The following is a 14,588-nucleotide window of genomic DNA, read 5'->3' on the forward strand; positions in this document are numbered from 1 at the left end:
TACATACATACATACATACATACATACATGCATACATACGTTAATCCTTGCTCTATAGATCATGAATGATGTGGAATGTGTCACTTTAGCATAAGTTTTCTTTACACAAGATAATTAATTTACTACTTCATATCTAAGAATTCATCTATTGAGTAGAAGGAGTTGTCATTCAGGAATTCTTTTAATTTACTTTTAAATGTTGGTTGGCTGTCTGTCAGACTTTTAATGCTATTTGGCAAATGACCAAAGATTTTTGTGGCAGCGTATTTCATGCCTTTCTGTGTCAAAGTAAGATTTAATCCAGAATGGTGAATGTAATCCTTTATTCTAGTGCTGTAGCTATGCACTTCGCTGTTATTTTTGAATTGGGATGGGTTATTAATGACAAATATCATAAGTGAATTTATGTATTGTGAAGGTACTGTGAATATCCTGAGTTCCTTAAATAAATGTCTGCAAGGTGATCTTGGGTGGGCTCCAGCTATTATTCTGATTACGCACTTTTGTGCAATGAATACTTTCTTTCTTAATGACGAATTTCCCCAAAATATGATGCCATATGAAAGCAGTGTATGAAAATAGGCATGGTAGGCTAATTTACTAATACGTTTATCACCAAAACTTGCAATAACCCTAATAGCATAAGTAGCTGAACCTAACCGTTTCAGCAGATCATCAATGTGTTTCTTCCAGTTCAATTTCTCATCAATACACTACCCGGAAATTTTGAGTATTCTGCCTTAGGAACAGACTTTCATTCATAGTCTATATTTATCAATGGTGTTATGTCATTTACTGTACAGAATTGTATAAACTGTTTTTTCTCAAAATTTAGTGAGAGTCCATTTGCAGAGAACCAATTAATAATTTTCTGAAAGACATTATTTGCAATTTCCTCAGCAGATTCTTACTTCTTGGGTGTGATTCCTGTACTTGTACATCAGTAAAAAGAACTAGCATTGCATCTTCATGAATATAGAGTGGCAAGTCGTAAATATATATTAAGAACAATAAGGGACCCAAGACTGAACCCTGTGGGACACCATTCTTGATACCTCCCCAGTAAGAGGACTCTGCTGGTTTTTTCGGACTATCTGTACTGTTAATTTCAACCTTCTCCATTCTTCCAGTGAATTAAACCATTTGTGCACTGTCCCACTCACACCACAATACTACAGCTTATCTAGAAGAATTTCATGATTCACACAATCATAACCCTTTGAGAGATCACAAAATATCCAAGTGGGTGATGTTCAGTTATTCAAAGCATTTAGTATTTGATTGGTGAAAAAATCTATGTTGAAATCCTCGCAAACAATAATTTGCTTTTCTTTGTCTGACAGGTAGCACAACAAAGAATCCAAGTTTTTCAAAAATAGTTGAAAATTTCCCAATGGGGACCTATACACAGCTACAATTATAAAAGTGCCTTTCTGAAAACCAAATTGACATTTTGTTAGTACTTCATTTTTACAAATATCTGATGCTACTCTTGAATAAATTACTTTTTCAAGAATTTTGGATAAAGGTATCAGAAGTGAGATTGGGCAGTAGTTGTTAGCATCAGATCTATATTATGCAATCAGATCTATCCCCAAATAGCAAAACTCATATACTACTTTAAGCATCTCATTTCCTCCTCTAATTCCTGCAACATCACCCAATTAAATTCGACTATATTCCATTATCCTCGTTTTGCTTTTGTTGATGTTCGTCTTATATCCTCCTTTCAAGACACTGTCCATTCCCGTTCAGCTGCTCTTCCAGGTCCTTTGCTGTCTCTGACAGAATTGCAGTGAGCAAGCTTTTAGTACTCTGTTGGAAATGCCATCAATTCCATGTGAGCTTTTTCTTTAGTGTGAATTTATTATTTTCCTAATTTCAGAAGGAGAGGTGGGTTGAATTGCAATTTTATCAAATTGCATAGGTACTGCCTCTTCCATATGCGGCCTTGCATTTTCTAATGAATAGCTGGATCTAATTTTCTTTACAACACTTAAAAAATGCTTATCAGACAGACCATTCATAACAGGAAAAGCTTTCCTGTACTACCTATGTAGGAAAAACAATACCTGATGTCAAATTGAAAGAACCAAGTAATACTTCATGGTCAAGCTTTCTATTAGGCTCTTTCAGAAAATCTACATTGAAATCCTCACGATCAATAATTTGCTTTTCTTTGCTTGACAGGTAGCACAACAAAGAATCCAAGTTTTTCAAAAATAGTTGAAAATTTCCGTATGGGGACCTATACATGGCTACAATTATAAAAGTGCCATTATTTAGTTTAATGTATGCAAAATTTTTTAGTTTCCAAATTTTTTGCACTATGACTGATTTTAACATATATGGCAACTCCTCCTCTCTCCATAGTGTCTCTACTTATATGTGCTGAAAGCTTATATCCATCTACATTCACCATTTTCATACCTGTGACTATATGATGTTCAAACAGGCATAGTACATCTATTCCATCATCAGTTTCTAAATCTTCTAAACAAACAAGAAGCTCATCTACTTTGTTTTTAAATCCCCTGATTATCTGATGCAATATATTAACTTTATTTTTCACTGTGCTTTTATGTGAATCTTGTGACATACTGACATTATTTTTCACTCTACTGTTATGAGAATCTTGTATATTTTCACATCTCTAGCACCTGCCTGTCTGAAATTCTCATTAAGCTTCATTTCAATCAATGTAGGATGATTGGACACTGATCTTAGCCTAAAAATGTACTCCCATGAGTTTCAGTGCCCCTCTTAAAGATTTTGCTATCGTCCCAGCCAGTTTACCCTTCCCTTTCCTATTGAAATGCATGCCATGTCTTGTGTAGTCCCACCTACCAATACTGTCAACAAGAACCAAACCTATGCCTGACAAAGTAGACGCCTGAAGCAGCTGATAATAGCTCCATATTGATCCTCCTGACAGAGCTGTTCGCTTGGGGCTGGTCATATCGCATGGCAGCAGGAACCAAACCAACATTTGTATGGTTCATTTCAGATGCCATTTTTACCAGGTTACGCTCAATATTGCAGCCCTGATCCCTATCAATACTGTTTCCCACTCCACCCACTACCACAACATGATCCTGCTTTGTTGCCAGAGAGCATCAGGTAACAGGTGTCACCACACTTGTGCAGCTATGATGATGCAGAAAGCTCTTATGTTCGTATGTGTACAGCATTAAAAGATCTTACATTATGTCATAAAAGAAACTGTTGTAACCTTTAATCACTAATAAATTGCGTGGATATACAAAAGTAGAAACAATAGCGGGTTACATGCTACTAACTCCGTATCTGTCATTCGACTGCCGTGCCGTGACATGCGGCCGGCGCCGTTCATAGCCAGGTGGCGTTGCCGCGCTCGGCAAAGCTGCGGAGCGCCTCTATCGCCGTGTTCGCGTACTGACGTAGCTTCACTTTTAAATCTCGTGGCACTGTCACAACACTTTTCCCCCCTTTGAAAAAAAACACTCACTTCCTCGGAGACACAGACAGTGTGGAGACATCCATGGCATCGTGGGAGGCCCCGAGAAGATCCCGCGGAGAAACACGAGACATGGTCGAAAATGTCCAGGAAGGAAGCTTGCGCGTGGAACGTGCCTCCTGGACGAGATGATGGGTGAAAACTCCGGAGCAGCATCCATAGGTGTTGTGGACCTGGGGGTGTGCTCCAACGAGATGGGTCTCAGAGAAGGCGGCGTCGCGACTGGGGCTGGTTCCGGCGTACTCAGAAGCGGGAGTGTCGTCGGCTGCAGCAACACGCACGGAAGATCAGCAGCAGTGACAGGACTGGCTTCCCGGGCAGGTGGAGGCGAAAGAAGGGGCGGTGGAACCGGCATGGCCACCACTCGTGGGCGCATCTGGTCGTAACGGCGAACAATCATGCCGTCGTCCATACGTATTTCACAAAGCCGACGGCCGCGAAGAGCCTGGACCACCCCTGGAATCCATTTAGGGCGAGATCCATACCCTCGTGCCCACACGTCAGCGCCCACCGAGTATTTTCCCGCATGAGGGGACACAGTACAAGGCCTGAAGGGTGAAGCAGGTGCAGTAGAGTGCGCGGTTGGCGGGCATGCAAAAGTTCAGCAGGGCTGCGATCACCCAGAGGCGTGAAGCGATAAGAACTCAGAAATTGCAACAGAGCGTTGTCTGCGGAAAAATCACTAAGGAATTTTTTCATCTGGCTTTTGAAAGTGCGGACAAGGCGCTCGACCTCCCCATTCGACTGCGGATGGAAGGGCGGTGCTGTAACATGATGAATCCCTTGTCCAGTACAAAAATCACGGAAGGCCTGCAAAGAGAACTGAGGGCCATTGTCCGTGACAATCGTGGATGGAAGACCTTCTAGCGCAAAGATTTTGGACGAAGCCAGAGTCATCACTGCAGTGGTGAGCAACGGACATCGAACAACAAACGGAAACTTCGAGAAAGCTTCAATCAACAGTAGCCAATAAGTGCCGAGGAAGGGGCCGGCAAAGTCAGTGTGCACCCGTTCCCACGGCTGCGCCGGATCAGGCCATGGAGAGGGCATTGTACGGGGTGCAGCCAGTTGTTGAGCACACTGACCACACGCAGCGACCATGTGGGCGATGTCCGAATCAATACCGGGCCAATAAACGTGCCTGCGGGCCAGGGACTTAGTCTGAGAACTCCCCCAATGGCCTTCATGCAATAGTTTGAGAACATCTTTGCGAAGAGAGGCTGGCACCACGACCCGTGGAGATGGGCCATCCGTGGCCAGAAGAACAACACCCTCATGAACAGACAGACGAAGGCGCAAGGCATGGTAGTTGCGAAGGGGATCCGATGCCCGGCCCTTGGTCCTGTCCGGCCAACCCCGTTGAACAAAACCGAGCACCTGATGCAGGACCGGGTCCCACGCAGTAGCTGATGCGACCTGCGAACCTGTAAGTGGAAAACCCTCTACCGCACAACGTTCTTCCTCATCAATGTGGAAACAGAGTAGTTCATCTCGATCGAAAACCTGGTCGGGGCCCATCGGCAAATGCGACAACGCGTCAGCGTTGGCGTGCTGGGTCGTGGGGCGATAGTGGATCTCATAGTGAAAACGAGACAAGTATAAGGCCCAACATTGCAGCCGGTGAGCTGCCTTATACGGGAGCGATGCCGAGGGACTGAACAGAGAGACCAGCGGCTTGTGGTCGGTGATGAGGTGGAACTTAGAACCACACAAAAAAACGCTGAACTTTTTTAGAGCATAAATGATAGCGAGCGCCTCCTTTTCGATTTGAGAGTAACGCCGTTGGGCATCGTTGAGGGTCTTGGAAGCATAGGCGATGGGTCGTTCTGACCCATCCTCATACCGATGGGCGAGAACAGCCCCTAGGCCATACTGTGACGCGTCAGTCACCAGAACCAAGTGCTGACCCGGACGGAAGATGGCAAGACAAGGCGCCGACTGCAAATGAGCCTTCAGGCAGACAAAAGCCTGCTCACACTCGTCGGACCAACAGAAAGGAACGTTTTTGCGTAACAGCTGATGCAGAGGATGAGCCACCGCCGCCGCGGATGGAATGAATTTGTGATAATAAGCAATCTTGCCTAGAAACACCTGAAGTTTTTTGACCGTAGACGGCCAGGGTAGAGCGGTAAGGCCGCAACGTGCTGTCGTAGAGGACGTATACCCTCACGGGACAAGTGGAAACCAAGATACACAATGGAGGGTTGGAAGAACTGTGACTTGTCCAGATTGCACTTCAAACCAGCTGAATGCAGAACCCAAAACAGTGAACACAAATTGCGAAGGTGCTCCTCAGTGGAGGCCCCCGTGACAACAATGTCATCCAGGTAGTTGATGCAGCCGTGAACGGAAGCCGTGAGCTGTTCCAAAAACCGCTGAAAAATGGCCGGCTCGCTAGCGACGCCAAATGGTAACCGCTGGTACTGATACAACCCACAAGGAGTGTTGATGACGAGAAATTCCTTGGAAGATGCATCCAACGGCAACTGATGGTACGCCTCCGATAAGTCAAGTTTGGAAAAGAACTGGCCCCCAGCGAGCTTGGTAAATAACTCCTCAGGACAGGGAAGAGGATAAGTGTCAATGAGGCTCTGAGCATTGACAGTGGCTTTAAAATCACCACACAATCGCAGACTCCCGTTTGGTTTAGAAACCACCATGATTGGCGATGCCCATTCACTGGAGGTAACAGGAAGGAGAATCCCCGAAGCTGTTAACCTGTCTATCTCAGCTTTGACAGGTGCACGCAATGCCATCGGAATAGGGCGTGCCCGGAAAAACTTAGGGTGAGCTGTAGGTTTAAGAGTAATGTGGACTTCAAAATCCTTGGCACAACCCAGATCAGCAGAGAACACGGACGAGAATTCAGAACACAATCCATCCAGCTGTTGATACGGAATATCCTCAGATATGAGGTGCACATCATCATCAATGGAGAATCCGAATAACTGGAAACCATCATAACCGAACAGGTTTTCAGTGCCCGCATAATCCACCACATAAAACATGAGGGGCCTAACAACAGACTTGTAGGCAGTGGAAGCATCAAACTGGCCAACGATAGGAATTTTCTGCTTATTATAAGTTCGTAGATTTCGCGTAACTGGAGACAAGGGAGGGGAGCCCAACTCCAAATATGTGCGAGAATTAATGAGAGTTACTGCAGAGCCAGTGTCCACTGGCATGCGAATGTCTTTATCCAGAACACGAACAGTAACAAACAACTTATTAGTTTGAAAAAGCACACAGTTAACATCCATGTCCGATGCCTCGCCCTCGTCGACAGGAACTTTAGGGGACTGACACACAGAAGCAATGTGGCCTGTTTTCCTACATGAATTACACGTGGCGCAACGTTTTGGACATGCGGCCCTGTCATGCTGTACAAAACAACGTGGACAAGAAGAAAGTGCGGAACGAACCCGCGTTTGTGGTTGCTGTTTTTGCTGCGAGTGTGGCGGCCCAACGCGACGTTGTTGATGCGCGTGAACTGCCGCCACATCGTTGTTCCCCTGTGAAACAGGCAAATTGTCCGCGTCGAAAGTGGTCTGTATGGCGCCTACATCACACCATGCATCTATTTGCGCACCAGCAGCATGAGACACTTCAAAAGATTGAGCGATGCTGAGAACTTCCGACAACGACGAGTTTGGCAGTTGTAAGGCACGTTGCCGAACTTCTTTATCAGGAGCAAGCTATAGAATAGCATCCCGAACCATTGAATCAGCATAAGACTCGTGATGAGTGTCCGTGACAAACTGAAATTTCCTACTCAGACCGTGTAGTTCCGCCGCCCGAGCCCGGTAAGATTGATGGGGCTGTTTACGACACCAGTAGAACGTCACGCGGGCAGCCATGACGTGGGTGTTTTTTTGGTAATAGTTAGACAATAAGTCACACATTTCCTGGAAGGACAGAGAGGCAGGTTCCCGCAGAGGGGCTAACTGAGATAGCAGCTGATAGATCCGTGGGGAAATCCAAGATAGAAATAACGACTTACACATAGGAGCGTTGACAACGCCGAAAGCCAAGAAGTGTTGCTGCAAACGCTTCTCATAATCCTCCCAGTCTTCAGCGGCCTCGTCATAAGGAGGGAACGGAGGCGGAGAAGAGGAAGACAGACGATGAGTAAGCGACGTCGACAACGCCTGAATAGCAACCGTCAGCTGTGTTTGTTGTTCAATGAGCACCTGCAGAAGCTGTTCCATGTCTGCCCCGACACGAACACACAATCCCACAACGCAGGAAAAAAAATATCCCATCCTCGTCGCCAAAAAGTGTTATAACCTTTAATCACTAATAAATTGCGTGGATATACAAAAGTAGAAACAATAGCGGGTTACATGCTACTAACTCCGTATCTGTCATTCGACTGCCGTGCCGTGACATGCGGCCGGCGCCGTTCATAGCCAGGTGGCGCTCCTGCGCTCGGCCGAGCTGCGGAGCGCCTCTATCGCCGTGTTTGCGTACTGACGTAGCGGCACTTTTAAATCTCATGGCACTGTCACAACAGAAACAAGACATTAAAGGATACTACAAGAGCATAGGAATTTTGTGAACCGTAAATGCATAATTCAGCTTAAAGTACACATTCGTATGTCCAGATTCGGATGTAAATTTTCTTGGAGTACAAGTACTGTATTTTCTCATGTTTGGTTCTTTATTATGGCATAATGCCATACATACTAGAAGATGGAAATGTGCACTTGAAATGCAGTGAACACATGAATCTAGCAAATATCATTTCGTTTCAAATAAATTTACTGCCTCAGCCGAATTTCTTTAGCAAACCAACAAAAATAACTTCATTGTTCTGCAAGGTGTTTAATGTTTGGCTGTCAGAAAAGTGGAAATAAAATAAAATCTGAAACTAATAACATATTTTAGCCTTCCATAATTATGTGAATGTATTTTAATTCACTTGATAGCTCCTGGTCACAGAAATCCATTTTGTTTTCATTTGACAACATTCTTCTATCACACGTCACTGATTTCGCTCTATGGAATTGAAACATGTAATATTTTGCAATGAATGCCATCAAACTATAATCAGGACAGTGATATTAAAATGTCCTCTGGTGCCTCTCCTGCTCCCATTTTGGCCGGTTTGACATCCTGGCCCTCTTAAAAAGATAAACTCGCAATTAATACTGGATGGGATTATTTGTAACCAAGAGAACAAGAACTCTTCAGAAAATTTGCACTCCTTATTGCCTATTAGCTAATAACTTGCTGTTTTGTGTGACATAAAATTAAATATAGGATAGATAAAACCAGTAAAGATAAGAGATAAGGAAGATAGTAAACATTTCTTCAATTCTTAAGTCCTAGCATTTTTTTCTCTTTAATCTTGCTACATCTTTACATGGCATGCTTTCCTTTCTGGGAAAGAATCTATTACCTCATCAAAGTTCATCAAACGTTTTCCTACATGAAAACTCAAAACGTCGTTATCAATTTCTGCAAAAACTGTTAATGCAAATAGTACCCAAGACTGGTGTGGTTTCTCGATCTGATTATGTGTATTTTGCCAGTCTGCTAGACAAAACAAAATAGGCGTGCCTAATATTGCAGCAATTGTAACACACACTAAATGAGCAAGACTGTTTTGACACAAATGTTCGTTTTTATATTTATAACACGACAGAATATAATTCACGAAGGACCAATATCAAATGCCTATTAGACCTACTGCAAGCAAAAAGTTTTATGTTAGGAAATAGTTTCACATTTCATACATATGCTGTAGCTTCTCAAGTATGAGATCGAAAAGTAGTAGTACGAAATTTTTATATAAATTTGGAATCATCATATCCTTCCATAATTTGTGTGATGTCCCCATTTCTCCTCCTTCCTCGTTCTAACAAACACTCTTGTCATCACTAATTCTTTAACTATTCCTGCCAGTGTCAAAACTTATTCTCCAGTTAACTTCACTAACTGCGCCGAAATCACCAGTTTAGTTATGTCACGTTTATTTTCCGGTTAGATGTTATTATGTGTTTGTACAACATGTTTTCCGTGCTGCTCCCAGAATAGAACTTTAGTGGCTGCTTGCCAGGGACTGCACCACTTGCCCTTGCTAGTCTAGTGGCTGACCAAAAATTTTCTGTCAATATTTCACTTTCGTGGATACACTGAGAAGATAATACATAATCTTTGTTACTTGTTATTCCTGTTAATCATTTATTTCCGCTCTGGTAGTCTGAATCTGTGGACTTTACTAGTAATTATAACAATGCAGATCATTCGCAAACCCTGTTTACCACATTAACAGCGGCTGGCATTCACTCGTTCAGCTTTGTTCCACTCAGCTTGCATAGCCGTGTCCCCTTTTGTGTGGAGGAAGGGTTATTTCTAGTGCAACGGGGTTCTCCTGGCAGAGACATCATGTGCACTATGCATGCATTCAAAAATCAACTTAGAATCTGTACAAAAACCAACAGAGATGCGTTTCAAAATCATTTGAATAATCGATAGACCAACGTGCTCTGGATGCTAGGCACTTTGTGAAACAAGGTCTTTTTCCTCAATAATAAGAATTTGGCGTACCCCTCTGAAATTGACACCCAGGGCAGATACCTTGGTTTGCCCCCAGCCCCCTACAACCGGGCCTGTTGCACATGCGTGAATCTGACAGCTTAGGCGTTCCAGTAACATTTTACCAGGTAGCATCAGCTGCTATTGCTTATACAGCTAACTGCCAAGCTTCCATAGCCAGATGTGGGAGAAGGTACTAACCATACACGACTCAACTGAGCATGCACATGAACTTGCTCATAACTGCTCAAACGAATCTAATGTAAGCAGTTGTGGTGTCACACTCATTGGAGGCAATTTGTTGTTATGATGCATTGCATAGTCTTCCTAAAGCCTTTGACACATTTTGCTGTTGGCATACAGTTGTTTGAGCAATGTTGTTGTATATGGTGCATTTCCTTTACAACGTTGTGTTTTGTTGTATATGGCACATTTCCTTTACAACATAAGTTTAATTTTTTTTTCTCGTGCATGTTTTATTGCTGCAGTATTATTTTGCAGTAGCAAGGTACACTAATATCCTTGTCAAAGTATTGGTTCTTACCAGTCAAAGTTACAAAAATTTAACTGAAACTAAAACAATGATAAATTTCTGAAATTCTAAAAAATTCCCTCGTTTTTCCCAGTTTTCTCCCAGAAGGAAAAAATCCCAGCTTTTTCCCAGATCTCCTGGTTGTCCTGGGTCATATACACCCTGTTTAAGTGGAGAGTAGCCCTTTATAAATCAATGAAAGGGAACATTATGGCCAGGTTAAAAACTTCAAAACAAAGGTCAGACAAGCCATCATCAGTTTACAATACCTCAGTGCAGAATGGCTAGCTACAGTTGTAAGGTACAGTGCTACAGTGTGAGAGACAGTTGAATGATAAATTTTGTAATAAAATAACTCTTGTAGACTTGTAAAAAGTTTTCCCTGTCATAATTTTCCATGACTTCACAAGTTTTTGGGTACTATTATGTTGATGTCTGGATCTACATACTTCTGCAAGCAACTTTTTCTTGCAGTGAAGAAAATGAAATCTACCCACAGATGCTCACTTAGAGGCTGAAACTTGAAAGCAGTGCTCAGAAAGTGGTACCGAACACTGACACTTTAATGAAAAACAAAATAAGCAGAATTCACTGACATCCAGTATTTTTGTGTTTAAACTGTGAATAAAAGAGTCAGGATATACAAATTGATACCAATTTAAACTCTGTCTGAAAATGACATTTATCATAAGGCTGCATCAGTTATAAGAAATTTCATGTTTTGTACTTAGCTCCCCCATATTCTTCACCTCATCAATTAATGAAATGTAAGTTTCATTCAGTTTTTTTATTTCTCATCAATGCAACAATCTTAGGATGTCAATTTGTAATAATAAGCATTAATTAACTACAATGAAGTGTTACATCTCTATAGAACTAATGTTAGCAATCATGGAATAGATTTGTTGACTATAGCTTCTCATGCTGAGCTGTCTTCTTCTGATTCCTCTTTCCCTCCCCTTCAGTCCCCTCCCCTCCCCCATCCCACCATTTTTCACCATGGGACAGCTGGTTGCATATTGCATGAGCAGCTCGTTGAACCGGACTAATTTACAGCTTCCAGATACCCAACATAGTAAGAAATCATTGTATTCTGTTACACTTGAAGACAAAGTTCAATTTGGCATTGTTAACAAATGTGTGTTCTACTTCAGAGCACACAGACAATCACGGCTATCTTTTTTAGGTGCTGTTGCCACAACTAGGGTGAGTTATTGTTGAGGATGAAGCTGTTGTGATGTACATGAAAAAGGTTGTGGAGAATTAGTCACAATGGTTAGAAGAGGAGCAAGGAGCATAAATGAAGGTAGGAATATGGTGCAAGAGGAATATTGCCCCAGTGCAGACAGAGCTGGTGGCATATTGCACATAGAGATACAGTCATCTGGGAGGAATGTGAACAATATAGCAGAGAACAATGAAAATGAGAGGGACTACTGAGAGAATATTGTGGCTCAAAGACCATGTTGCATGAAATGGGTAATTTATTTATTTATTTATTTATTTACACGTCTAGTTCCGTAGGATCAAATTGAGGAGCAAATCTCCAAGGTCATGAAACATGTCAGTACATGAAATTACAAAATAAAAGTATTAACAGATTTTAAAAAATGTTTATGAACCCAAAGAAAGTCAAGCCATAAGTTTAAGTAAACACAGCTGACAATAAAACATAAGAGTCAGCTTAATTTTTCAAGGAACTCCTCAACAGAATAAAAGGAGTAGCCTATGAGGAAATTCTTCAGTTTCAATTTGAAAGCAGATGGATTAATGCTAAGATTTTTGAATTCTTGTGGTAGCTTATTGAAAATGGATGCAGCAGTATACTGCACACCTTTCTGCACATGAATTAAGGAAGTGCGATCCAAATGCAGATTGGATATTTGCCGAGTATTAACTGACTGAAAGCTGCTAATTCTTGGAAATAAGCTAATATTGTTAACAAGAAACAACAGTAAAGAATATATATATAGTGAGAGGGTAATGTCAAAATACCCAGACTAGTGAACAGGGGTCGACAAGAGGTTCGCGAACTTACACCAGTTATTGCCCAAACTGCCCATTTCTAAGCCAGAAATATCTGTTTAGAATGGGAAGCATTACACCAAAATATAATACCATGGGACATAAGTGAATGAAAATAAGCAAAGTAGATTAATTTTTGTGTCAAATGATAACTTACTCCAGATACTGTTCAAATAGTAGAACTGGCAGCATTAAGTCATTGAAAAAGATCCTGAACGTGGGCTTTCCATGACAGTTTACTATCTATCCGAACACCTAGAAATTTGAACTATTCAGTTTCACTAATCATATTCCCGTTCTGTGAAATTAAAATGCTGAGTTTTGTTGAATTGTGTGTTAGGAACTGTAAAAACTGAGTCTTTCTGTGATTTAGTGTTAGTTTATTTTCTACAAGCCATGAACTTATGTCATGAACTGCACTATTTGAAACAGAGCCAGTGTTGCACACATCCTTTACTACCAAGTCATCAGCAAACAAAAATATTTTAGAATCGTCCATAATACTAGAAGGCTTGAAGACCAAAGATGAGTATTCCAGAAATGTAATGGACACACACAGTGTGTGGAAAGGAATAGAAAACAATGGTGAAATAGGAAAATGATTGTATGAAGTGAGGTGAAAGTTGCAAAGGACTTCATTCCAAAATGTTTGAATAAATAGTGCTGTTGCTGATCTTGATGGTGATTGTAAACAAAAACTTTTCATACTCTTGTGGTTGTTTGTTTACTGACATGAGTTACAAAGTGGTAAAATCACTGTATTGTTTTATTGTTTAATCATGTACAACTTCATTTGAATAAGATGATTGGACCATAGTGTTACTTACAGGTGTTTGCAACTTTGTACTGAATATTTTCAGTGCCTTCTGTAATATTTGAATTTTTTAAAAAATAAACATAGCTTTTTAGTGAAGCAGATTTTATTACATATGCTGCTTTGGTTTGTTACAGGAGACATACTACAGTGAAGATCAGCGAGAATGGTACAGAAATATGATGAAACGATTCTGCAATATTACTATAGATGCAATGGAGCAAGAATATCCTAACAGCTCATATGAAAAAAAAGCGAAAGAATTCTGTAATGAGGGACTGTTTGATGTACAAATGGACCTTGTGAAGCCAAGAGAGCCTTATTCTGTTATTACAAATGGAGATGCATGGATTTGCAATTTCTTGTTTCTGTACAAAGATGCTGATGAAAAAAAAATCCAGGATACCCGAATGATTGACTTTCAGTTAGCTCGCTATGCATCTCCTGTTTGTGACATGTCATTTTTCTTATACAGCTGTACAACTAAGGAGTTCAGAGAAGCGTATTTGTCTGATTTGGTTCAGATTTACTACAAAAGTATGACAGACTTAGTATCTGATCTAGGCTCTGATCCCAATGCAGTATTTCCTTTCAAAGCTCTAGAGAGTGAAATGAAAGCTGTAAGCAGATATGGATTTATAATGTCTCTAGAGTCAGTGCCATTCTCAGAAATTGATGAAAAAGATGCACCCAACATAGATTTAATTGAAGGAGATGATGCAGTGCCACTGGAGAAAATTTGGGTATTGCCACCAATGCATAAGGAAGCCAGACAGAGAATTGCCAACAATGTAATTTATGCCATTGAAAATGACCATATTAGTTAGTTATTTTGTGAATGAGAATGACAATGAAATTAATAAAATCTACATTGAAAATGAAGGATATGCTATTAGAATTATCGTCTTGTTAACTCAGCACACATCCAACTCTTCCCCGTGATATAATTGACTCCTATTATGTCCATTTTTGTTTGAGCAGATATACAATGAAAGTGGATTGACAAATCACATGGGTCCAAATATGAAGAATAGGCTGGACTGGCAACACCAGCTGGTGCTCTTTATAACAGCCAGAGTGTGACTGGATGCATTGTTCTCATTTTGTTTTTGTTTTTTTTTTGTTTTTGTTTTTTGTCCATTAATCTTGGTTACTCCTGCTTCACCTCACTATGCAAATGG

The 14,588-nt window shown here is 41.3% G+C and overlaps 1 protein-coding gene across 2 annotated transcripts in view; it reads left to right on the forward strand.

The window, feature by feature from the left end:
- LOC126484118 (uncharacterized) overlaps positions 1-14,289 on the forward strand; it is a 110,000-nt gene extending 95,711 nt beyond the window's left edge. For both annotated transcript variants that reach the window (XM_050107502.1, XM_050107501.1), the window contains exon 5: positions 13,545-14,289. In XM_050107502.1, the coding sequence (XP_049963459.1) occupies positions 13,545-14,234 (690 nt within the window). In that variant the 3' untranslated portion in view covers positions 14,235-14,289. The remainder of the gene's footprint in view (positions 1-13,544) is intronic.
- The last annotated feature ends 299 nt before the right edge of the window (positions 14,290-14,588 follow it).

Source organism: Schistocerca serialis, chromosome 6 (assembly GCF_023864345.2).
Source record: "Schistocerca serialis cubense isolate TAMUIC-IGC-003099 chromosome 6, iqSchSeri2.2, whole genome shotgun sequence".
Lineage (NCBI taxonomy): Eukaryota > Metazoa > Arthropoda > Insecta > Orthoptera > Acrididae > Schistocerca > Schistocerca serialis.